Genomic DNA, 25,211 nt, shown 5'->3' on the forward strand with positions numbered 1-25,211 from the left:
TAATTCAATTACTTATATGTTACGCAAAATACCAGTTGTTGTTTTTTTCTGCACCCTTTATGTTTGGTTCTGTATTTGAAAAGTTCCTTATGACAACTAAAATCTTTACTGCCACTGACGCAGTTTGAAACATGCACTCACGTTTGTTTCAATGGGGTTTTTTTTTCTCTATAAAGACAAACCAAAAAAGAACAATGACAGCACTCAATGCTAAATATTTTCTCGCCACTTTTCTGCCTTCAGTGCCCCAGCATGCAGCGTCTATTTTATAGAGCTCCATCCACCAATAGGGTATTTACCGGCCAGAGTGCAAGGTCAGTGCTCGACAAGAGCCAAATTTCAGAGAAAGGAGACAAAAAAAAAAAAAAAACTTTGAAGCACAAAACAAAACACACTCCTAACTTTTCATTCTTTTCCATGCCTAATAGTTCTAAAACACGCTTTTGTGGCACAAAAAGCACCTCGAAGACCATGTCCTTTTCAAATGAAAGCTCTATTAAGATAACTGTTTGATACTTTAACACCAGAGTATGACTACCTGATGTTGTAACCAGAAAAGGCTTTGTTTCCTTGATGAAAAGGACACCTTTTCAAAAAGGAATGTGTCAAATGGATGTGTGGCTGCAAAAGCCAACAATGCTGCTATGCAGGAAAAAATTACTAAGCCTCATACGTAAAGTGTAAAGGCCTCATATATCATCAGTTCTAAAAAATAATCTATGGGAAATGCCTTCTTCCCCAGGAATATTTGTCAGTAATGTTTCTATGATTATGTTTACAACAGTGGGACTTACAATTGTTTTCATTTGCCATAATTACAGCATAGGTTGTGACATTTGAATTATTCCTGGTAACAGTAAATCAAAGAAATCGGGGTGCTGAGCTCTGTGCACATCAAACTAAAACGTCAGAACCGAAACAGAAATGGCCCATCCTCATTTCTCTTTTGGCAGTTAAAAGAGAAATTCATTAAAATGTCAAAAAGGGATCTGTTTACATCAATCGCATCGACCATACGTCAGTCTTGATTAAGAACCCTTTATTTGAGTCATGTTTTAACAACAAGGAGTGGGACAGAACAGTTATTTTCCTTCCAACCCTGGAAATAATAGTCAGAAATGATATGTTGATTTGCTGCGTCTCCGTCACTCTGACTATTTGGCACCAACTCGTCGTCGGTGTGACGTCTCCCACAGAGGAGTGATAATGATTTATGATGAAGACGAGCCAACAACGACAGAAGACAGAGAAAGAAACATGAGTTTGCCTGTGACTTCCAGCTGGTGTCTACTATCAAACAGGCTCGTGTTAAGCATAAACATCAAAGCTATATGCTTAAAAATGAAATCTTAAAATTTTATTTGAAGGTGAATGCACTAAACAAACTATGTAATCATATTTTAATTAACAGATTTTGCATGTGCAAATGAGTGTGTCTTTTTTTTTTCTTCCCCCTCTTCTTCTTCTTCTAAGCCAAAGTGCAATAAAGCATAGCTGAAGCTTTGCTGAGACTGCATGTGATCTGCTGAGAAGCCCAAGAAAGCCAATTGGACATGCAGTGCCTGCTCTGATCTGCTCTGCAGAGCCTTCCAGCCTTATGTCCACGACTTTGAACATTACTCAGGACCTTGAAGTTAACCACACCTGACATTTCCTCAGGTAAAGGCACGTCCGCTCAGAACCGTTTCAGTGTGCGTTTGCGATTGGGATTATACTCAAAGCCAAACTAAACATAAAGACGAAACGCCTCACCATACAGTATTTATGTTTAGTGTGTTAGTCTGACATTTAGCGGAAACTAATATATTCTTATGTACGCTGTGTGTTACTTAAATGTTTATACTCCAAGAACGTAACTGTAAAGCATAAGTTAAATAATGTTTTTTTTTTTTTTTTTTTTGTTTTTTTTCCCCCCACAAGATCAAAATGGTTGGTGGAGCAGAAAGTAGACTATAAAGACCACGAGCTAAGGTTCGCAAAACTGCTCGATAGGATAACGCTGGGCTCAATCCAATAAATAAATAAATAAATATAATGGGCCTCAAGAAGCAAACAAAACTGGTTTGGGGAGGCTTTCCTGTCCAGTTGGACCAATCTGTCCCAGCATAAATTAATCATCATTTGGCTGGAGCATTTTACCATGAACAACAAAAGTTGAGGGCTGCAGCTGAACCTCGGGAAGCCACAGTGCCAGCAGCACTTTTACGTCAAAAACTCTAAATGGCATTTGCAAGTATTAAGATCAAATTTAAGCCTGGTAGATTTTTTTGTTTTGTTTTGTTTTGTTTTCATAAAGCGAGTTTTGAATGTCATATTGCTGATCGACAGATTGCTTATTAACAGAATCTTCCGCTCAACGTTGCAAGCAGATCAACGTTTGAAGATTCTCATCTTTGAAATTGCCCGATCACAAAGATTCGGACCTGTAAAGACGCTCAGCAAGCTCGAGCGGTAGACGCACAGATTCGAGGGCGGAAAATCCTCGGCGTCAACGTGATGCCAAAACATTTTACAGTTTATACGGGCAAGGATGACTCACCATCTGTTCACGGTGACGCAGGCCAGATTTGCTGCCATTTGTGCAAAACACAAGCATAATGTCTTCTTCTAAATCATGTTGTGACTTGCAAAAATAAAATAAAATGAATAACTTAGCACATTTGGGTCAACTTTGCTAATGGATTGCTTGAATCAGCTGTAATGCTTTAAATCTCGAATCGGTTGTATGTTTGATCGGACTGTACGGAAGCTCAGTTCCCACAAAAAAAGAGAGATGTACAAATTGAAACAGCTCCGACAGGAGACCTAGCTCAAAGAGCCTAGCCCTATTTGAACACGCACATGCACCCGTACATATATGAACATATGCAAGAATGCACAATTGTGCGCATGGCGCAAAACAGTGACAAATGCCTGTTGAGGGATTTTCACCGCTAAGCCCCCAGGAGGTGAAATCCCTTTGACAGATGGGAAGCTGTTTTTTCCATAACAGCGCATTGCTCCCTGTTTACAAGAACCTTCGGAGTGGAAGCTCACTGATTACCGACAGGAATGCAACAGCACAGTTCGTCCCCCAAGAGTTCCAGCTCTGTAAGGTAAAGGGCAAACAGTGGAGGAGCACACACAGATGAATCATAGTTTGATACACGCATCAGTAGTTCTGTGATGCACTTAGGAACTTTCAAGAAATTACAATAAAATGTCATGCACACCTAACAGTAGACAACTGATAAAACTGCATTGACTTGTCTTACACAAAGCCAATGGCAGCACCCACTGTACGTTGAGACAAGTAAGAACAATGCATGTCTCCGCCACTCGCTGGAGACTTCCAGTAACAACATAAAATGTTTGTGGACTTGCTACTTGTCACTTAAAAACAACAACAACAACAAAAAGCTGCCAGCGAAGCCTGAGAAATCAGTAAATGTCGCGACAAATTTGCAACAAGGGATCAGCCGCCAAAGGAGAGGAAACAAGTACCAGTCTGGAGACATTACAAAATAAGCGCATACTTGCAACGCAATTAGCTTTTGTGATTACATGTTTTGTTTTGTTTTTTTTTCTTTGTGATCGTTTGGAATCAAAATTATAATGAAATGAGAAGCTTGATTAATTGCGGAGTCCTGCACATGGCCAGTAAAATTTTGCTAAATGTCTTTTGGATCTTGATATGGCCGTTAGATAAACAAATAAAATAAAACAAATACAGAACCAAAAAGTGTCGCTCTGATTTGGGTTCCGGCAAACATTCGTCCCAGATAGTAAGCCATCTGTCCAGTTACTGAGAAAAACACATATTATTTCAATGTTAGTAGCACGGTTGTTTTTAGATAAACTTCCCCCCCCCCCCTGTGTGTTAAGTTAGGTAATTAGCAATGAAACTACTTAGTTTAAGTTTCTTTAATCTTGTCTAATGCATTAAAAAAACAAGCATGAAAAACATGCTGATGTTGCAGTTAAAACCCTTCTTTTCAAAGTTGATGTAAGATAATGAGATAGTAAATCTGAAAGAAAATGTGCAGCTCTATTGCAGTCCATTGGTTTCAGTAGGTTTCCCAAAAGCATAATATTATATTTGATCTGCATGTGTTTGTGTCACTCTTCCCAACATGCTTGTCAGTCTTGGAGCCGTTGATTTCAGGTTCATTTCAGTATTTACTGTAACAAAGTGATTTTAGTATCTCTTAGTTTGTAAGCTTGAGCTGTGATGGTCCCTGGGTTGTACATGAACATCGTAAACCAGTCTGACACAATCTGAGGTGACAGTTTGGATCGGAGGATTGAAGCTGGGCACAGTTGGCTGCTTCAAAAGGACAAAGATCTCAACTATAAATCTCAACCATGTTGAAAATATGTCCTTGGCAGTGCCTGGAAACCAAACAATTTAAATAAACTCCTCTATTCATGCCAAAAAAATAGAGGTCAAACAAACTTCAGCCAGAGTTATGGCAGAAGTTTGTTGCGTTTGATTCAACTGCAGCTTGCTGAGTGTTTGTTTCTACGATATATTCACAACACTGCGCAAAATCCAGGAAAAAAAAAAGGCACATCCTGTCCTTATTGACGGTTCAAATGCATTGTCAAAATGCTAAAAAATGTATTTATCCACATGACGACTGAGTGTAAAATCTGTCACCAGAACTGCTGCAGGTCTCTTGCTGCATACAGAGAACGACCGACGGGAGCGCGCAGGGCTCAACTCGAACTGATGTGGAGGGAAATGTCATTTTTATGACATTGTGTTTACAACGTGCATCACAAGATGCGATCCGATTGCGTCGCGCCGCACGAGTCGACGATGGCGTTCTCATTTGCAGCCACCACCGTGAAATATGCAGATTACATATGAATGACACGCCGTTCTGATTGCTCGTTAGGCCTTGCAGCTAATTTGCATGCGGATGAAACTGAAATAAGGGAAGAAATGAAATAAACTAACCTCCAGCCAGGAAGAAAGCAGCACGGCGTGCAGGCGATGGAACACGACCAGCAACGAAAAGATAAATATCCTGAGACTGTAAATGCCGCGTTTACGCGCAAAACGATGCCTCATTCTAATGACATGTGTCTGTTTATTTCTGTGGCAACAGTGTGGGAGCGCTGCTTCGAGAAACGTGAATGTTTAAAAACCCAATTTGGCACTTTTGATTGACTGCAAATTACAGCGGCGAGGGATTCAGGGAAGAGGCTGTTTGCAGTTTAGCCGTGAGGTAAGTAGGGCAACATTTGGGTCCCTCGGTCCCCCGGGGCTTCGCTGTGGAGTTATTCTGTCTTTCTGTAATCTGTCCAATTATTTGGCCTGTCTGTCATCCTGCTTCCTGTGAAGGTGCAACATTAACCCGCCCAAATATTAAACAATGTTCCTAATGAGTTTTCGGAGCTTTCACTCACTCAGATTTATGCGGTAAGGTGTCCTCAAAATTCACGCAGCAAGCTCATTGAAACGCTCCGTCATATATTTCCGGCGTATTTCTACCAGATATCAAAGTAATTGCGCATTCTGTTTAATGTGATATGATATAGACCATGTTGAGGTGCTGGGTTACCTGTACGAATGAAAACTCTCCAGAAGCAATACAAAAGAAATTATGTTCTCTTTTTTTTTAATTTTTTTTTTTTATTCGCAAGTAGTTTAATTCCCCTTCAGGGCCACCGTAAGCACAGCTAAATTAAATCCCAACCAGGCTTTGACAAAAAAAAAGAGAGAGAGAAAAACATCATACGAGCCAAAACTATTTCATATATCTCCCAAACACTTGAATTTCCAATGGCCTTTTAACACCCCAAGACAGAAATAAACACAAATAATCACGCGTGAACACACACAGTTGTATAACAGACACCTGGGACGATCTCTATTTGTCCCCCCCACTCTCCTCAGCCGGGCAGCTAATATTGCAGCACAGAGCCAGGAATCACCCGGCAGCTACATCCTCAGAGAAATGAAGCAATTTAAAAGTACTATCCACCAAATGCGATATTCATAATTTGGGCTGCGGCGGCGGCGGCGGCCCAGTCATAACCGAGCACGTGTGGTTCCCAGGTGGACGGGGAGGGAGGGGAGGATTGAGGAAAGAGCAAAGCCTTGCAGGACTAGAATGTCTGGGAGACCGTTTAGCCTTCGTCAATCCGTCTCCACCCATCTGCTTCTCACTGAATTCCTGCCACTGCAGTACAGAGATGAAAAGGAGGATTTCTGTTAGGCTCCAGAGACAAAAAAAAAAAGGAAGAAGAAAAGTTACTGATAAAATGTACGTTTTCTCCCTTTGCAAAAAGGTGACATTGCGCCATGCAGATTATTTCCTACTTTTCTAAAGGTTTTACTTTTAAGATGTGTCTCTAAATACATCTATCATAAACGGAAGAAAACCGGATGCAATTTATGTTCCTTATTGTCGGAGAAAGAAGATGTTGAAGAGTCTTCCCTTTAAAACTAATCTGAGGAGATGTGTTTTATAATGATTTGAGGGCATAATTTGCTTGAAACATGATTAAAGCAACTATTGCGGCCTAACTCGGGCGTAAAATGACACTTTTGCGATGACCTAGCAGTAGAAATCACTGAACGTAATGAAAGGACCAAAATATAAGTTGGAAGATCATCTTTGATTGTTTTAGTTTTGAAAAGGCAAAATATTCCATTTTTGGTTAAAATCACTGCATTTCCAAAACTTGATATGGCATTGCACTCTAACCATATTCCTATTTGGGTCTTTAATAATATGTTAATTTCTTTGTCTTGATCTTTTTAGCTATTTCTTACGTTTTGTTCTCTGCGCTTATTGGTTGTGACTCTTATTTTAGCGTCGGTCATTTCCCCCTTGGCTTGGAGTTCCTTTTTTGGCGTTTTTTTTTTTTTTTGGTTCAGCTTCCTCTTTGTTCTCTTTTGTAAATTAATAATTTTTCCCTCTGCTCCCTGCTCAGCACTTTCTCACAACTGTTCAGCATTCCTCTGATTAGACTCAGCTGGTTTCAATTACATTCCCAACTCCTCCTCAGATTTTAGCTTCCTCTAGTTAACGTTTTTCATTGCTAGATCCTACGTTTGCACTTAATTCCATGTTCTATTCTCCTTGTGCCAAACCTGCAAGTTTTCCCCCTTCTTTTTTGTCTTTAAATCCTGATCACAACGCTGCTCCGGAGTTCCTGTCAGCACTTTGGTCCTGCTTCAGCACCCAGAATGACTTGCATTCTTTTGGACATGCAAACCCAGCTTCCCAATACCGTTCACAGTTTTTTGACACACTCATCTCCTTAAAGCATCTGAAGTTTTACATGGATAGTTCATCAAAGTTTAAACGAAATTGGCCTCTCTTTGACTGACTGTAATTCAGCTCGTCCTTCCAAGTTAAGCCAGTTCTTGAAATTGCTCTGTATTCTGGTTACTTCCTGATGTCACTTTGCCAGTTTATTGTTCACTTCTGTTGCTTCTCCCACCACTGCTCCCTCACACCTGACCTTTACTGATTGTCATTCCTGCGTCTGTTACATGTCATCTCCTCCCTTGGTACATATATATTCTGCCCGGCTTGCTTTGCACCTGATAATTTGATGTCCCGTGTCATTCTTTTGCCCCACTCTGCCACATTTTTCATGAATATTTATCATCCGGTCCTGCAGCAGCTAGTAGTAAAAGTTCACTAAGTTCGTCAGCTGTCTTCTTCCTACTTATGAGTCAGGTCCTTCTCTGCAGACCATGGACTGTGAACGTTTTGCTCAGACCTTAACCCTCGCAGGTGTTTGTCCTTGCCAAAGGAATGGACAAAATGACAGTATGTTACAGAACCCAATGTATTTTAAAGGGCTTTATATTTTATGGACTAGCACAAAGTAGAATATTGCAGCATTTCCTCAGGATTGTTCCTTTATTTAGATTTATATTCATTTAGATTTTTATTTCCTTTGAAATCCCAATAAAATATGTTGAAATGTGTTTGTAACGTAACAAAATGTGAAAGCAACAGGGACCCGAATACTTTTTAAGGCGTTTTATGCGCTGCTGAGCTATTGGTAGAAATGATCTTACTTCTGAATGCCTGCTGTTCATAGTAGCTCGCGATCTAAACTTCATCACTGATCTGAGAGGATCAAATGATTTTGCCTTTGCACCATTCAGGAGCTAGTCGCAGTAGTAGGTATTAAGATATGTATTTGCTGAACGTCCTCATCTACCTGCTGCTACCGCGCATTCTTTGAAGAAAGCAGGTGCGTGAAGCAAATGGCAGAGGAGTTGCCGCACATTCTGCTTTCCAAAAAACAGGGTTTGGGGGGAGAGGAGGGAAGAGCGCACGTGGGGTGCAGAGGGAGTCACAACTAGTGTGGAGGAAAACAGGCTGGTTGCCAGCTGGCATGTGCCCCGTTAACAGTTTGCAAGTTTGCATGCATTTTTGTGAGAACAAGAGCTTGACATGTCAACGAGAGTGCGTAGGAGTTAGCAGCAGCAGCAGTAAGACACCCGGAGCTGCAAGGGAATGCTGGAATTTCCACCTCAGGCAACGGGATTGCTGCATATCAGACGCTCGCGTGCCTCCACCGCTTGTACAATTACTGTCACTCTCTCCTGAACACATGGCTCAGCTCTCACACGCCGAGTTTTACACTTGGCAGCTCTAAAGACGTACACAGAACAGGTCTAAGGGCTTCAGTCCAGAGACTGGTTAATTGGTAAAAACAAAAAACGGTAAGACGTACTGATTCAGACCCCACAGCTGGTGCTTGTAGCACTTAGCTGATGAAGGAAAGGACAAAATGGAGGTGGAAAGGGCGACAGGTTTGCATAAAAAGGGTTAGGCATTGAGAGAGAAAAAGAACTCTGTCGCTGTAACGTGGAGGCAGATAATCAAAAGTCAAAATTGGAAAATTATGGAATAACGCACATAATTAGATGGGGATAAAGAAGAGAAGATGGGATTTGTGACAACTTGCTTCAGATAAACGGAGCCTTTTGAGAATCCTTATCAGACTGAATAACGCAATTGCAGCACTTCAAACGTCTCTTCCTTTTTTTCCGGAGGGGTGATTGGGGGGGGGGGAAGTTTTGCCTCATTCCAGTAAACAACTTTTCCACCGCAGCCACTGCTCAGAGCTGGAGGCAAGCCTTGATTTGCATTCTTCAAATTACGCCACTGCTGAAGATGATGAATGTGTGATGGGCATGAGCGAGCATTTAATTTTTCATTTGGAGCTCTGCAAATGGATGCTGTGCTTTTTTTTTTTTTTTTTAAATTAAATAAAAAATATGTAGTTGGTGTAGAAAAATGATGCTTAAATCCTTATGATGAAGTATTACTTTTGCTTATACCCGTATTCTGTTACTTAGTGTAATCTGACTTTGCCGTGTGGTGTTTTCAGCGTAAAATGAAACTAGACAATCTTTTACCTTTCAACAAAATGAGAGATAAGCCAGTTTCTCTTCATTTCCAATTTTCAAATTTGTCTTTTTATCTGTCTATGGCCGACCAGAGTCAACATATGGAATATTTATTAAATATATAAGACAAGCTGTGGAATGTTTGACTACATGTGTAGTCAGACCTGCAGTCAATGCAAAGCACCAACTGCCTGCAACATTCACTTTGTGCAACGCAGCCGATGAAATTGTCAGTATGGCTTCGAAACAAAACGATCAACAGCAGTGGCAGTAAATGAATTGATGATATGTTAATTAATTTTATGATGTATCATACACTCTGTTCTAAACTAACTTGTTGAAAGATTTCATTATGTGCAACTAAATAGTGGAAATTCAGATTTGTTGACAATCACTTGAGGAGTTCCACAAGGTTCTATACTGGAGCCTAAGTTATTTATTTTGTACATCAGTGACACAACAAGGTAAAGTGAAAAAAAATGAATAAATTAACTCACTTTGCTCATGATACAACATTTTTTCTTCGTAATCAAGTTTTGATCAACTAATGGAAGAGGAAAAAATAACTAGATGCAAGAAAAAGTGGAGTTATAATCTTTTGAAGTGAAACGCAGAATAAATTATACAATACGAAATGAAGAAATTAAATACAATTCTTATCAACAAAAAATGTAGATTGCAGTATACCAAACGTAAATGCGTTGCATGAAACGTTTGAAGTATCAAATCTTGATACTTAACTTGATACTTATTCATTAACTTGAGTTAACGAATAAAAATGAGGTAAAATATGCAGTGTTTTGTTTTGTTATTTATTTACCCTCACCTTCTTTGGTTACTTTGGGCTTGTGTTTGATGGCTGAGTCGTTTCTGTTGCTCTTTATCTTCAGCAAAAAAAAAAAAACGAAAGAAATCTACCAGACGCAACCTACAGCGGGGAGGATTGCAGAAAAATGTGTGTTCTTTACCAGCTCGCATACATTTTTAATGAGCTCCTCATTGCAGTGATTCTCCAGCGGAGGGAAAATCCAACAACTGCGTTGCCATGGCAAAGTCAAATGAACACACATGCCTGATTAGTGAGTTTACGTCGTGTCCTCGTGTCCCCCGCCGCCTCACCTTAAAGAGAAAAGCGTCGCTTCTCGACTGCGGCGACTTGCTACCTTGTCATAACCGGATCAGTGCTCTACGTGGAAAATTATAAAGCTTCATCGCATCTCCAGTGTTTCATTTGTCACTGCTTTTGCATTAGGGTATGCTCTGCAGAGCTGCTTGAGACTATTCCTATCTCTCTCTCTCTCTGTCTCATTGTTTATCATCCCTCAGAGCTGTCAAGTTCCATTTTTTTTTTTTTTGAAAAGAACCCAGACGGTCCTATTTCTGACATTTATTTTAAATCTCTCGTGCTGTACTTTTTTGTTTGAATTCGCCATCCTGCTGTGCCTGCTTTCGTGCCCCATTTATGACCCCTTGCTCTTTAGGAATTACAATTCAATAGCTCGATAAATTGATGTGGATTAACGGAAACGGTGGAAATGCGGCTGAGTGAAACAGATGTGGCTTGGAGCACTGCGTGATGCGAGTGTGTGTGCGCGTGTGTGTGTGTGTTTGTGGCTCTGGCTGAGGCGATTCATGTGACCTTGATAGAGGCAAAGAACATTCTGCACCATGGAGAGTTGTGAGGCGCACACACCAGCAATCAAGAACATTCTTATGTTTTGAAAAAGCACAAACCTCACCAGATACAAAAAAAAAGAAAAAGCATGTAGAAATATCGCAATATTTGGACGAAACTGAATCTAATTTACACAAAAGCTCTCTGTATACGATCTATTTGATGAGACCAAATTGTATTTAGGAGCATTAGAGTATAGGGGCTTGAGTACGACACGCAAGCCTTCCCTTAATTTTCCAGGAATTTTCTACTTTCTCTGTAGCTACCGGATTGATCTGCACTGCTTCCTGGCAATAAATAAACTGAGACTGGTTGTTTGGCATTTTTGCTTTGATGAAAAAAGTGCTTTCAACCTCTCTGCGTCTTCTGAGAGGTCGCCGCGGCGACACACGAACAGCTGCTAATGTCTTTTCTGTCTTAGCGCTCGTTGCTTCCAGGCACTTGAAGGTTCTCTGGAACATTTCTATGTCGGTGTCCTAATGAGGTCTAAGTCGCTACAGTCTGTGTAATGCAGCTCTATGAAATACCCAATGAAAATTTTGCTTGAGGTTGTTTGTGTTATTCTTTTTGTTGTTGTTGTTAATTATTTTTTTTAGAAGTCTGTTTGCATTGTCATCCCTTCCTATGAACAGATGCCAGAGAGAGAGGTTGGTTTTAAGAATCATTTCTAGTTGAGTGGTGTGAACTAGAAAAAGAGCAGAAGAAAGCTAGACTGAAATTTTCTGCAAAATCATAAAAAGGGAGGGGGGAAAACCCCCCCACTTTTTTCTGCAAGGTTCTTTTTTTCATGATACATTCACATAAAAATATTTGGCATGCATTTGCACAATCAATGCCGAGCGCGCAACTTGTTTAACAGAGTGTTCTGAAAGGGCTCAAGCCAAAAAAAATGAAATTTGAGGATGTTATGTCTGCTTGCTCTCCTTGAATGTGATCACTTACAGTATAGAAAATCTGAAGGCTTCAGATCACGCTGTATTACGGACAACGACACAGTAAACTGATCATGACATCTATCTTTTGCTGTAAAATAAGCTATGAAGTCTTCTGTGCTGCATTAATGTAATGTACAATTTTTCCCAGCTCGTGCATCTCCATCTGTTTGCGTGATGCGAGTGTAAAAAAACAGAAAAACGGACTCCTTTTCGTTCCACCTGGTTTGTGCACACAACACATGAGAGCTACTTACTCTGCTTTCCTGGCCAGTCCAACCGAGCGGCACAGAGTGCTTGGAGTCTGCGGAACCAGGGACTTGCAGCAGGCGCTCCTCTTGTCGTCCTCGGCGGACTCGGAGCCGGCTTTTCTCACTTTGGGCGACTGCGGCGAGGTGGGGACGAGCTGCAGCTGCTGCGGGTGGTGGGAAGACGGCGCAGTGGGAGTCGGGTGCTGCTGCTGCTGCTGCTGTTGCTGAGGCTGGGCTGTCTGATGGACAATTTGCTGTTGCTGAGGAGGAGGCTGCTGCTGCTGCTGCTGCTGAGGCGGCGGCGGCAGCTGCTGGCCGAGGTGAGCCGCTGCCTTGGTGGCGCTCCCCGGGTGCTGATGGAGGTGGGCCGGCGCTTGGGGACTGGCGCTCCGCTGAGTCGGGTGTTGGTGGTGTTGGTGGTGGTGGTGATGCTGAGAGGGCGGCTGCTGGACGTAGAGGTGGGGGTCCCGCAGCTGTCGGTTCTCCCCGATCAGGTCCTCCACCTTTCGCTCGAGTTCGTCGATGCGTTGGCGCTGCGTCTGGATCAGGCTCTGCTGGTTCTGGACGATGGTGGTGAGTTCCTTCAGGTACAGAACGGCTTTCATCGGATTATCCAACAGGCTCTCCATTACTAGGAGTGGGCTAGCTGTGCTTTGTGACGGCTTCCTCTTGGGCTGGTTCTGGGGCAGCGACGCGTCGACTGCGGGGGGCCTCCGGACTGTGAAATGTCTGTTCGGGATGCTGTAGCGGCAAGTCTCACGCCTCTCTCTCCGCTCCGGCGAGGTGGGTAGGTTCTCTCTGCGCGTCTGCCTAATGAGGATGCCAGAAATGGTGCTGATGCAAGTGGCGGATGAGCATCAGCAGAGTGCGGAGGCGGAGCCGTAGTGAAACGGTGATGTCAACACGCAGCGCCGACAAGAAAGCACCAGAATTTTTTTTTTTTTTTATTTTTTATTTTTTTTTTTGGCATGTTTTGAATGTTCTAAGCATTTCACTACACCGACTTCGGATCCTCAAGAGCTAATACTGGCTGTTATTTCAAAAAAATATATTTGATACGTATTAATGTGACTACTTCTTTTCATATGGCTGATTTGATAAGACATGAAATGATTACATGTTGGTCAGTAAATCCAAAACAGGCAGATGGTGATTTGACGTAGCAACATCACTATCAGGTTTGCGTATTTGACAGAAATGTGAAAAGTCTGGCAGATTCTGGTTGAGGATCTGTGCAGCTGTCGTGTGTTTTAATATTTTGTGATAACACTCTCAAACCTCAATGTATCTTCTGTAGATCAACAAATTAGCAAGAATGGTATTTTGGCATGACCGGTGGTGTTCTGTGAAGGCCAAAGAGGTTTGGTGAAGGATATTACTGAACAAAATTTTGGAGTAATGTTTGCTCCGTTTGCTTAAAACAGAAACCAGACATTATTTGTGGTATTCTGTTTGAATGCCTTCAGCTTCAAACAGTGTCTTATTGATCATATTTTGGTTACCTGATTGGTGAAGCATTTGCTAATTGCATAATCAACTTTGTTTTTATGCATAAGTGGTACATAATCGTGTAAGGGAGTGATGCATCGGTTGTAACAATACTCGACAAGAAAATTCTGAAATGTGTGGATTTACTCTGATACCTCTGACTTGAAAACCCTCAAGGAATGTTCAATAGATTTTTCATTTTTGCGATACTTGTATTTAAAGAAAAATAGAATTCTGCTGCTTGAGTATGATTTTTTTTATTACTACTATTTTTGGTTTGCAAGTTCGATCAAGCAGAGGCTCTCTTTCGTTTTCTTCTTCTTTTTTTTTTTCGAATCTCACCTTCAGCCGAGAAAAACTCAAACACAGTTGTCGTTATGCAAGCTAAGAACGGGCAGGAAATGGGGAGCTTGCAGAGTTTTTAGTGATTTTTACTGCAGGAAACCTTGGGCTGTTTTTAGCTGCACCTCCTTAAACTGTGGGAAGCTTAGCACTCTGCTTAACTACCACCTAAGTGATTTCCGGCATAATAAGGCTGATTGTTTTATTTTTCGAGGTCACATTTTCACAGGAAGATTTGTGTGCCATGATTAGTCTTAATAATCTCTTAATGTCAGACTACATTTATAGATTTCTATTTTCTCCATTGCTTCCAGTTCCAGCATATTCTTTTTTTTTTTTTTTCCTCGAAGCAGCATAGAAAGATCCTTGATGTCTAGCACTCTGAAATATTAAGTCCACAGAGGCGAGCCAGTGCGGCTGCAGCCATGTCTCTCCTTCCATATGGCTCCTATATAAGCAGCATAAAGTGTAAAAATAGGATGCAGGCTACCCGGAGCTATAAAAGAAGAAGAAAAAAGTTTCCCCAAGTAGGATTGTAGAAATGGAAAATGGTCCAGACAGTGACTTTGGTGCGAGGCTGAAGTCTCACCCCTAACCCCTAAGCAGCTCACCCCTAACACCAATTATCCCAGAAGCGAGCGGGCCCTGACGTGGTTGGATATCGTTCACCGGAGCAGACATGAAAACGGTGCCGGCATCTGAGACGATTCATCCTCAAAGTCCGACTTTAACACGATCCGATATTCTTGTTCCTGCTTAAAACATTTGTTGCCCGAAAGACTCGAGTTGAAAAGTCTGTTGTCGTTTCAACGCACCGTCCTCGAGAGCTCTTTACTCCAAAGCTGACTCTCGACGGCATCGGCTCACTCCCCGAGGGCGCCGTTGCTTCTCTGGCTGAAAGAACACCTGCTGAATTTCTTCTCATTATTATTATTCAGACGAAAATGAGCAGTGTTGTGAAATTTAGAGCGACGGAAATGCGCGTTTCGAAAATAAAAAGGAAGGCAAGAAAAAAACAAAACATAGAACCCCTGTGTCTGTTTCACCAGACTATTTTTAAAGGCCCTCTAATTACAGTATCTAGATTCAGACAGATCAACATCTGAGAGTTGCGCCAGTCAGGAGCTAAATGAAGCTCAAACATACTGCGGACTGTTTCTATGGAACGCACAGCAGAGTGAGGTCCAGGTAAGATTCATTATTCTGTATTGATTCTCCCTGATGTCTCAAAGCCAAGGGGAAGATGAAGATAAACGAGAGGAGGATATGTTACGGAGGCAGAGAGTGAGACTTGAGCGGTGGAAAAAGGAGCTGGTTTTAAAGTGCATATTTCCCCAGATTCTCTTTAGTCAGCGGTTTCTGTCGGCGTCAGCGCGGACTGAAAGTTTATAAAATTTTGAGTGGCTTATTGTAAAAACCAGGGAAGAGACCTTTGAGGAGCTCTCGGGGTGTTTGTTTCTGCCGTCAAAAAGCGACTAAAAGCCACGACTTTGGGCAAACTTGTTCTTTCGCGGAGGCAATTTCCAAACATCCTCTATCGCACCCAAACTATTAATAATTTGAAGCAGACAGCTCACACACACACACACACCCTTGACCCGAGGCAACAATAGATTTCCCCTCTGTCTTGTCTCCAGAGTTTGGATTCCACTTGCAAATGTTACCATCTATTTTCTTTGAATCGTTAGGAGTTTAAAACTGCGCAAGAGCCCATATTTTCTAAAAATAAATAAATAAAAAAATCAAACTGCAGTAAAACTTGATTTATTTCTGTTGTCATTTTAAATTTTCCACTTGGGTGAACAAGAGGGTTCTCTCATAAGGGTTGCATCTGGTTGACCTCTGGCCGGCTTCAGTGTCCAAAAACCAATAGTCATCAACCTCCTCTTCCCTAAGGAAAATCAATGAGAAAAGAGGAAAGCAAGGGGCAACTATATGGTAGATTAACTTAGCTTATCAGGTCTGACAGAAACAAAAGTGTGGACCATGCAGGGGTAACAACAATCATCGATTTTGTGCGATGAGATAAAATGTACTGTACTCAAAGTTTTTAATGACAATATCCTGTCCAGAATACATTAGGATTTTATAAGCAATGCAAAATAACACAAAGAGTCTGTTGTCAAATGTCTCCTAAAACTACATAAGTTATAGGTTAAAAAAAATATCTTGTTGCTGCACTTTTTATTATTCACCAGGACTAGGTGGAGAAGATGAAGCCCAGCCTGCTGCGAACTGCAGCTGCAGGTGATGAAACGACCATGAAACCACTTTAAAGAAGATGCAAACTCAAAGACCGAAAGTCCTCTAAGCCAATCTGATTCCCGTCTGCGGTTTATGATTTGTGATTAAAGTGTTTTCCAAGCAACAGTGCCACATTTACAGTTTAAGAAGTATTTAGTGCATTAACGCCTGCCTATGTGTACTCTGTGGTGTCTGGCTACATGGAAGTTTTCTCCTCTTAGAAAATAAGAAACGAACCACTCCAGCTTAATTTTAAGTTCTTGCGCATTTCTGACATTGTTGACATTCCCTACGTGGTTCAGATCATCAAACAATCTTTATATCCAACAAGGATAACTTCACAGGGTAGAAAATCAGTTTTCAAATTGGGATCCAACACAATCTGGCCCTATCGCAAAAAAAAAAAAAGGTCACGGCAAAACCTCGCAACTTCCTTTTCCCTACTTTTTGGCAACAAATACTGCCATCAGTCGGTTCCAAAAACTGCCAATGAGACGAGGGAGCAAAATCGTATTATTACTGGGAACAAACTGAAAGAGGGAGTAAGTTTTCGTTAAATTTGCACAGCTCAAATGTACGAGTATATAAATTCAACTTCAAAGGTCACAGCTCTCAGTGGAGGCACTACATTTCCCCACATTATGGAGCCATTTTACCATGATTAGTGCTACTTTGAGTGTCTAATAAAGATTTAGTTATAGAGAGAGCTTAATTGGTTAAATGTGTCTGGCCCGGTGGGGAACCTGTACCGTTGATTCAAATTATTCACTTTTAGCTCTAAATCTTCCTAATGGCTCACATGGATTATACATATATGTCTTTATCATGTGCTTTTCCATCACTTCTATCTGCTGCCTGTTTATGTTATTATGAATTAACCCTGGAGTAAAATCCAATTAACACTTCTTGACAAAGAAGAGCATTTCGGGTTGAGTGTGTCGAAGACTGTGTGTTTAAACCATTAAATCCAACAGTCTGATGCTATTAATGCAGTTCTAAGGCGTCTTTTCTGTGTCATTACCCCCAAATATAGACTAGATTAGGATTGGATTTGCCAAGAAGCTTCTTGCTCGTCGCATAACGGCTGTATAGTATGTGAACTTAAAACACGTGAGATGTCAGACTGGATTATTTCCAGTTGCTTTTTGGATTCGGCCTTTAATGTTGATGTTTTGAATTTGGTTATGATTGATTAAATATTGCCAGCTCTCAATACGTTACAAAGCTGTGGTTCAGCTTGCATTACCAGCACAACCTAGCGCACCATAAATCAGAGCAGCCTAGCAGTGGCTGAACTTGAGGTAAATACCACCAAGTAGAGGCTTGATGAAACGCAACACAACAAAACATGGCTCTCACAGCGAGTTGGTGGTTTGTACCGGCAGACCACCTTCTGTGTTACCCGGTCTCTCGGCTAATAAACACACCGCCCATGCTGCGCGCGCACTGGAAGATTAATGACATCAATCAGAATCCTTCGTCAGGTTGCACAAGTACAGGCTCAAAGCGCTGTAATCCGTTTCCACATTGTCTTTGAAGACCAAATGTGATTTCTCTTCTCTTTTTAAGTTAGACACAGCGAAGTGAACTGGGACAGCGGTAAGTATTTATTTTTAAGGTTAGGGTAACACTTACACCTCTGTGAAAATTGTTTTGGTTTTCATGAGGCGTGAACAAAAACATACTTTTCATTGACCTCGCCTTGGTTAAAACATACAGAGAGAGCTCTTTAAACTTCTCTCCTCTTGTCTCGCACAATAGAATCCTATAGTTTGATAAATTAGTTGTGTTTAGAAAGCTTAGCACATTTACGCTTCGGTGGGTGAGATGAAAAAAATCTTCATCCCGATATGCCTTCCGAACAACTGGTTAAGATTCAGATGCCATTTAATGGTTGCTATGGAGTTTTAGTGATCCCAACATTCCTCCTTCGTTGCATTCACTGCCACTGAACTTTAAGAATTACATTGTCCATTCCTGCTGCGTTTGGTGGCAGAATAGACAAGTTATTGTTAGTTATTGCAAACCTATTGCCAAAGTGATTATTTGCTGACTTTTCCTAAGACTTTGTCATTGTGACAGTGCGCTCCTGTTGGATAAATGACTAATGTATTTTGAGGCCATGGTAGAGCTTGCTGGAGGCTGCCATATTCCAACTATACACTGCGGCTGGAAACGCCGCTGCTTTCATGCAGCTCTCTGCTGCCACCAAGTGGCTGTTTCCGTGAATCTGCCTCGCGATCCTTTTGCAGCGTCGCATCATCTCTGCCTGCTTCCATATTTAGCAAATAATCCATTAATAAATTATTTTTGCAACTTCTAATTGTTCTATTAACAGACTCCATGTCAAGACCTTTAAACTGCATGAGGTGTTGACATTTAACGCACTTTGGATATCATATCTGGAGCACTCCGCCTTTGTAAATGCGGCCATATTTGTGTCTATTTTTAGGCAGTGACTGTACATTGAGAATTGGTTGCCACTATAGGTTTGCTGGAAAATGACCATGGCTTTCAGTGGCTGCATATAAAGCAGGTCCACCACCCATCTTAGATAAAAAAAAGTTTCGTTTTTTTATGCCTACAGCATTTCTTCCGTTTTTCAGTTTCTTTTTTTTAAATAAGAATTTCTTAACTCATTCTCACACCACATCTAATGTGAGCATCACATTTGAATAAACATGTAATTACCCTTTAGCTTGTTTTGAACATTTTTTGTACATTTTTGATTTTACAAAGTTTTTAAGAGATGTTGCCAAACATCACTATAATTTGGTTTGCCTAAATTGCGATTTTTTTGTTTTGAGATACTCCTTTTGATGCAACACGTATCTGAGTTGTTGGGTGTGCATTTTGAGAGAAATATGCTTATTGATGATGTATGCCAATGATGGGGATGTGATTTAGACGAAATACCCCAATTTTATGCATTTTAATTTACTCTTGAACCATTTATTCCGCACTACATGAAGAAAATTCTTTCTTCGTGTACAGATTTTGAACCAAATCTCTGGAAAAAAAAATTCTACAAGTTAAATTCAAGATTTTTCTTTAGTTTGAAAGAGAACAACATCCCAGATCCTCACTGCACAGACGGAAACTGAGAAATATACTAGAGACCGTTCCTATAGACTGCACAGCAGAGGCAGTCACAGGTAAGATTCATTATTCCTTATCGATTGTCTCTAATCCCTCAAAGGAGAGGAGATGATGATGATAAAAGAGAAGAAGATGGGTTACGGAGCCCGTTTTACAAGTGAGAGTCGGGTGCTTAGGGAGGAGACTTTTTAAAGTCCTTATTTTGCACATTCTGCCGCGTAAGCAGTTTCTTTGAGCGTCAGCAGACATGAGGTCTGTGAAATGGTGAGCTGCTTATTTTAAAAGGCCACAAAGAATCCTTGAGGAGTGAGACAGAAGCACTCAGCTGCTGAAAAGCAGTTAAACCACAAGTCTGGTTGAATCATAGAGGCAGTTTTCAAACATTTCCTCAGTCTTCTTTAACTGATGTTTATTTACCTTTGGTTAGATCTCACTTTGGTAAGTTGTCCTTTTGTATTTGGTTTGTCTGCATTTGTCTTATCATTTGCTCCCCTGAGCGTTTTGGTAAGTCTGTTTATTTTCATCATACTTACAGATTCATCTCTAGAGGCTTTCTGCAATTTGGTCCTTAATAAAAAATAAAAAAAACCTTCAAACCACAACATGCTTCTAAAATAAAGATTAAAATGCATACTTTTAGAATAAGTAATCAACTTTTTCCTGATTACAATTCAGGCTTTCTAAAGGTTTATCGATACCTTACCCGCGGTGGGGAAGACGAAGCCTTACCTGCTGGGAGGCTCTGCCAAAGCTGATGAAACAGCCATGAAACGGCTTCAAAGGCAACGGGAAAAAAAATAAATAAAAACCAAGACCCAAACCAGTCAGAAAGAATCTTTTATTTCTGTCTGTTTATTGCTTTATTATTGGAGATGTTTTAAAGCAGATAAATGCCTCAACTGAGTGTTGGGTAATTGCCTGGTGGAACTCGGTACAGCCCACCCACACGCTAAAATCCACTTAGCCTTTTGCAAAAATCTCAAGGAAGAATTCTTTGTAGTTTTTCTTTGTGGTCAATTGAAACAAGAAATAAATAGTTTCGCCGCAATGATTTAGCCTTCGTTTTGAAAAAAGGAGAATTAGTAGAAAACGATCCCAAAAGTGCAATTATTAAATTTTGTTGTTCACGTCCAGTTATTGGGACATTAGCATATTTATTTGTTTGATATTTGATGACATTATGTGGATCCTCCAGTCAGCTTTTTGGATATTATTTCTACCGGAAAAAAAAAAAAAATTACAATTGCATCATTTAAAAACTAAAAGGTTAGAATAATGTGAAGGGAATTTTTTGATGCCTCATATAAAAATTCCAAACCTTGATACCGTCTAGCGCTTCTCTGACCCAGAGATCTGGAAGAGCAACTCTCGTAGCTCATTAAAAAGGACACACGCCACACTTTTCAGATTTTTAATAGCAAAAAAACCTTCGAAAGCATTTGTACTGTTTCCTTTCCACTCATTATGCTCTGCTTTTTGTTGTTACAAAAAACAAAAACAAAAAAGAAATCCCCGTGAAATAGTTTGTGTTTATTATGTGTCACAGTGTGGAAAGGTTCATTAGGGTATATCAATACTTTTACTAGGTACTTTATGTTTAGACAAAACATTTTCAGCTGCTTGGACACAGACAGACTGCTTCACACCTCGCGCGCTCCATTCGAGGCAACATTTGCTGGGAACATGGGTATGGCTGCCGTTGCTGTCGTGCTTCAAATGACACTCCCAGGCGCTAAATGCCACGTCAACCCGGCGACTCGCGCAGAGGAAGCAAAGGACTGCTTCCTCTCCAACTCGTTATTTGTTTCAACTAACCCCTAATACATTTTAATGCTTACTTTCGGTTGCCGAGGGGGAGTAACGACAAACACGGAGGTCACGTCGCCGTCATGTCGCCTATTTTAAATCTGATGCATTTCTGGGAGCACCTGTCTTTTACCCCCTCCCCGATTCGTTCATTGTCCTTTTTATAATTCATCGCAGCATCACCCCGCCTCCCTCTGTGCCTCGTGTAAACTAACAGATTCAGAGAAAGTGAAACGTGATAAAGTCAGCTGCAAATATGGAAACCGTTATCTTTTTCTTTTTTATTTAGCTCATCTTTGCTCACTAAGTGTCATAACAAAAATAAAAAGAAATACCGGGTCGCCACTTGTCTTAAAATGTTGCATTGAAAAAAAACAAAAAACTAAACAAAACAAAACAAACTGCAAAGCAGATGCCAAACATAGTCTTCGGGTAAGTGTGGCATATTTGTTTTTTTCCGATGACTGTCCAGTTTTGGCTTCGACGTCTCACTGCGCTCCTCCGCCGGTATCGAACATCTTCTTGCGGCCCTCCATGCCTGACATGGCTTCCACGTTCTTACGCCAGTCACCCACTTCGGAGGTGAGGACCTGAGGAAGAGATCAAAACACTCGGAATATCGAGACGGCCCAAATGAAACGCGGACGAGTAAACGGCGAACCGACTCATACCTTGTCCTGCTTGACGTCCTCCTTTTTCACAGACTTGAGGTTGGCCCTGAGGTCCATTGAGCCTTTGTGTTTGGAGCCCAGCAGAGCTCTCATCATCTCGTCTGCTGAGACCCTCACCTTCCTGAGGGCGGGCTTTTTAAACTTGCCTCCTAGATCCTGAACTTTCAGCTTCAACTCGTGGATCTAAAGCAGAATGTAGCAAAACATCCTGCTGCAGTAAAGTATTTACAGCGATTCCACTTGTATATAAAAAACTTCACTTTTTGTTTTTTGCTCTTTTCCTATTTTTATTCAGAACCTCAAAACTTATATAGATTTAGGAAGAAGGAATAATTTAACAAATTACAACATATACGTGAAAAGAAAATGCAATTTCATGATGATTTCTTTCTAAATTTATTGAGAAATGAAAAAAACTTAGATATTTAGAAATAATAATTCTAGACTTTTAATGTAATTTGTATGGAAATCACATGGTTTCATTTATTCGTTTAAATGTCGTTTCTGGGGGGGAATATTGCAGATATTGCATAAAAGATTGAAGCCTTCTCAATGAGCCGTCTTGTTGCAAACCCCTGCACTGGGTGACTGGAAAGTTCAACAAACTTAAAAAAAAGAAGCTATGTCTTTAGTCTCAGGTTTTCTAAGTATATGTGTACAATCAAATATATTGCAAATGTGTGTAAGATGTGACAAAGTAGGAACTTACGTCTTTGTTGTGCTTGCTGACTTTATGTTCACAGTCGTACCGCTCTTCATCCACAATGTCAATTTTTTCGTGAAGCTGTTTGCACAGTTTCTGAAAGGGATACATTCGCGTTACAGTTCGATTAAACGCATCTAAAAATACACTTCGTTTGGCATAAATGCCTCTTACTTGGAGGTCATCCAGCGACAAACCAGACAGCTGCAGAGGAGGCAGCTTTTCCTTCAGGTAGCGCCCTTTCTCCTCCTCCCGGTCCTGTCGCTCCCTCTCCAGATCATCACATGCTCTTTGGAGGAGCAGCATCTGATCAGAACAGTTAGAAACAATGTTGGTCCCTGGAACCGATGCAGTAGACTGCAACAAAAATGCTTCCTCTTGAATTTTTTGTTGTTGTTTTTTTACAATTGCCACACCTTCAGAGTAATTCTCATAAAGACAAAGGATACTAAACAGATCGCACAGGGATAAAGTTGTACAGAAGCTAAAAGCAGGGTTGGAATCTAACACAAGAGCTTTGCACATCTAATGGTGCAATTCAAACCTGAGCTAAAAAGGAGAGCATTAATCAGAGGCATTAATCCACAGTCCATTAACCACAGAGCATTAATCCACAGTCCAGGTGGGAGAATCTGTCAACTTCCAGCAAAAATAAATATAGAATTTTTGGGGGGACGAATGGCAAGAAGAAAGCTACTTTTTGAAGAAACTTCATCTTTGATTTGCCACAAGCCAAATAATGATCAATAAAGGCACAGAAGATGTTCCTCTAGTCAGATTAGACAAAAACAAATTGAACTTTCAGGACCTATGTGCAAAAATCGCAAGCTAGCAAGAAAGCTAACACCACTCATCACCCCGAACACATCGTTGACCCGGTCTGGTAGCGGCAGCGTCATGCTGTGGGACGACTTTCCATCGGCAGGAAAAATTTAAACGTGTCCGAGGCTGAAAATCGACAGCACCTTTAAAGACGCCCTGTTTGTGCAAATCTAGTGGAGGTGGCTTTGCAGATACATAAAAACAGCTATCAGTGCAGTGAAATATGACGGATGGATAATAAAAACGCAGCACACTTCCAGGCTTTTTATTTGTAAATGTCTATGATGTCAAAAATTTTCGTAAAATTGAAAATTTGACTGAAAGGGAATACTTTTGCAGTGTATTGCATGCCGTTACTAATTCATCAAAATTGCAGAATCTCTAGACTAGGACAAAATGTGAGACATTTGGGCTGTAGGATTTTGTGTGGGGGAAAAAAACAAAATGTGATATTCGAAACTTACTTTGAGGGAGAGCTTGCGGGACGCCGAAATCTTTGACTTCGGCTGTGGGAAATGAAATTCGTTCATGTGGTTACGCGACACAATTTGTGCAACAACAAAATGTTCACAGTCTTTCTAGTAAAATCATGCAGTTTCAACATTTTCATCACTCCAACAATGTTTGTGTTTAAGCTGATCAAAGATAGCTGTGAACCGCTTGATGTTACGGGAATGTCTAGAGAAGCTCAGCACCACTCGCTGCGGCCGCACGCGTAAAGATAACACTTTATTATTAGGATGGAGTCAAGCGGAAAGCTCTCGAGGATGCCGATAGCAATTTCGACAGATAACCACCGCCACATCTTTGCCATGTCTGTAAGGACAACGTGTCCTCTGTCCCATGCATGCAGGATTAACACACTGGAACATAGCTGGCTCACCTTATCCCCTTTGGGATTCATGGCTGCACGTCTGCGGAGGGCCTGAAACGGCAAACGGGGGGACACATGAGACCGCTTATCAAAAACACGAGCGGTTTGGTTTGTAAGAATCACAAAAATGGGAGCAGAAGTGGGATTTTATTACCTCAGTTTACCTATGATTATAAAAAAAAATAAAAAATCAAACACCTGGAAAGGAAACAAAGCAAATCTTATTTCAAACTTAGGCTATTAACTATGTAATTCAGGAAGATTAAAGCAAGGGCAAAAGAACAACATTTCTTATGCATTTGGCTTCATTAAAAGTGTTGAACCCAGCATCAGTATTAAAATGTTACTTGGACCATCTAAGCTAAACCAAACATGTTGCAGTTCAACTCCTTTCAGCAGATTGATCATGAGAAACTCATACACAAGTAAGCAACAAAGGTGAGCTGTTACCCAAAGGCATGTCATTTTTTAGTACAGAGCTCCCAATGATACTTTTGACTAAATAGAAACATCAAAAACACAGAGATTCGCTGAGATCACGTCATATTTTAAACAAACTTCAAAGTAAGTTTACCTTTGAATGGGTGTTTGCCGGCGTGTGGAGTCAAACAGCAGCTGCTCCAGACAATGGAAAGCTTTTTATATAAAGGGGGGGAGATGAGGGGGCGGACAGTAAATATAACGTCTGGTCTGAAGAATGTGCTGGCACGAGACCAAGAAGAGAATATCTCCTCCCGAACACTGTAATAACGCCACATAGGGGAGTAATGATCTGTCATGAGCGCTGCTTTAATGATACCATCTTTTCCCTCTGGTGTACGATGCGTTTTAGTCTCTTTTAAAGTGAATAACCACATTAACACACTTCTCCTCCCGTCCCACAAATTCATTGCAGCACATTTATTTGGAGTCAGCTTACAACCAATAGTCA

At 40.9% G+C, this 25,211-nt stretch overlaps 2 protein-coding genes and 1 long non-coding RNA gene across 8 annotated transcripts in view; 1 reads left to right on the plus strand and 2 right to left on the minus strand.

Moving 5' to 3' along the window:
* iqsec3a (IQ motif and Sec7 domain ArfGEF 3a) overlaps window positions 1-13,263 on the minus strand; it is an 84,887-nt gene extending 71,624 nt beyond the window's left edge. The window contains exon 1 of one of the 2 annotated variants that reach the window (XM_007564046.2): window positions 12,238-13,263. In XM_007564046.2, the coding sequence (XP_007564108.1) occupies window positions 12,238-12,860 (623 nt within the window). In that variant the 5' untranslated portion in view covers window positions 12,861-13,263. The remainder of the gene's footprint in view (window positions 1-12,237) is intronic. The other variant, XM_007564047.2, reaches the window with a different exon arrangement.
* On the plus strand, window positions 23-21,582 carry LOC107837585 (uncharacterized). Of its 2 annotated transcripts, XR_001663617.1 has the most exons (4): window positions 23-314; window positions 1,474-1,659; window positions 10,264-11,626; window positions 20,405-21,582. It is a non-coding gene; the product is annotated as an uncharacterized LOC107837585 (long non-coding RNA). The 2 variants fall into 2 exon arrangements; XR_001663616.1 differs by lacking the exons at window positions 10,264-11,626; window positions 20,405-21,582 and adding an exon at window positions 2,344-3,395 and having other exon boundaries at window positions 29-314.
* Window positions 20,802-24,911, minus strand: tnni1d (troponin I, skeletal, slow d). Of its 4 annotated transcripts, XM_016677366.1 has the most exons (8): window positions 24,855-24,911; window positions 24,445-24,478; window positions 24,290-24,331; window positions 23,871-23,912; window positions 22,759-22,890; window positions 22,591-22,680; window positions 21,882-22,064; window positions 20,802-21,800 (listed from the first exon to the last, which is right to left on the minus strand). In XM_016677366.1, the coding sequence occupies exons 3-8, from the start codon at window positions 24,308-24,310 to the stop codon at window positions 21,699-21,701; spliced, it is 570 nt and encodes a 189-aa protein (XP_016532852.1). In that variant the 5' UTR covers window positions 24,311-24,331; window positions 24,445-24,478; window positions 24,855-24,911; the 3' UTR covers window positions 20,802-21,698. The 4 variants fall into 4 exon arrangements, with proteins under 4 accessions (XP_016532852.1, XP_007564112.1, XP_016532851.1 ...); XM_007564050.2 differs by lacking the exon at window positions 24,445-24,478 and having other exon boundaries at window positions 24,855-24,910; XM_016677365.1 differs by lacking the exon at window positions 24,855-24,911 and having other exon boundaries at window positions 24,435-24,478.
* Window positions 24,912-25,211: the final 300 nt, after the last annotated feature.

Source organism: Poecilia formosa, unplaced genomic scaffold (genome assembly GCF_000485575.1).
Source record: "Poecilia formosa unplaced genomic scaffold, Poecilia_formosa-5.1.2 Scaffold154, whole genome shotgun sequence".
Lineage (NCBI taxonomy): Eukaryota > Metazoa > Chordata > Actinopteri > Cyprinodontiformes > Poeciliidae > Poecilia > Poecilia formosa.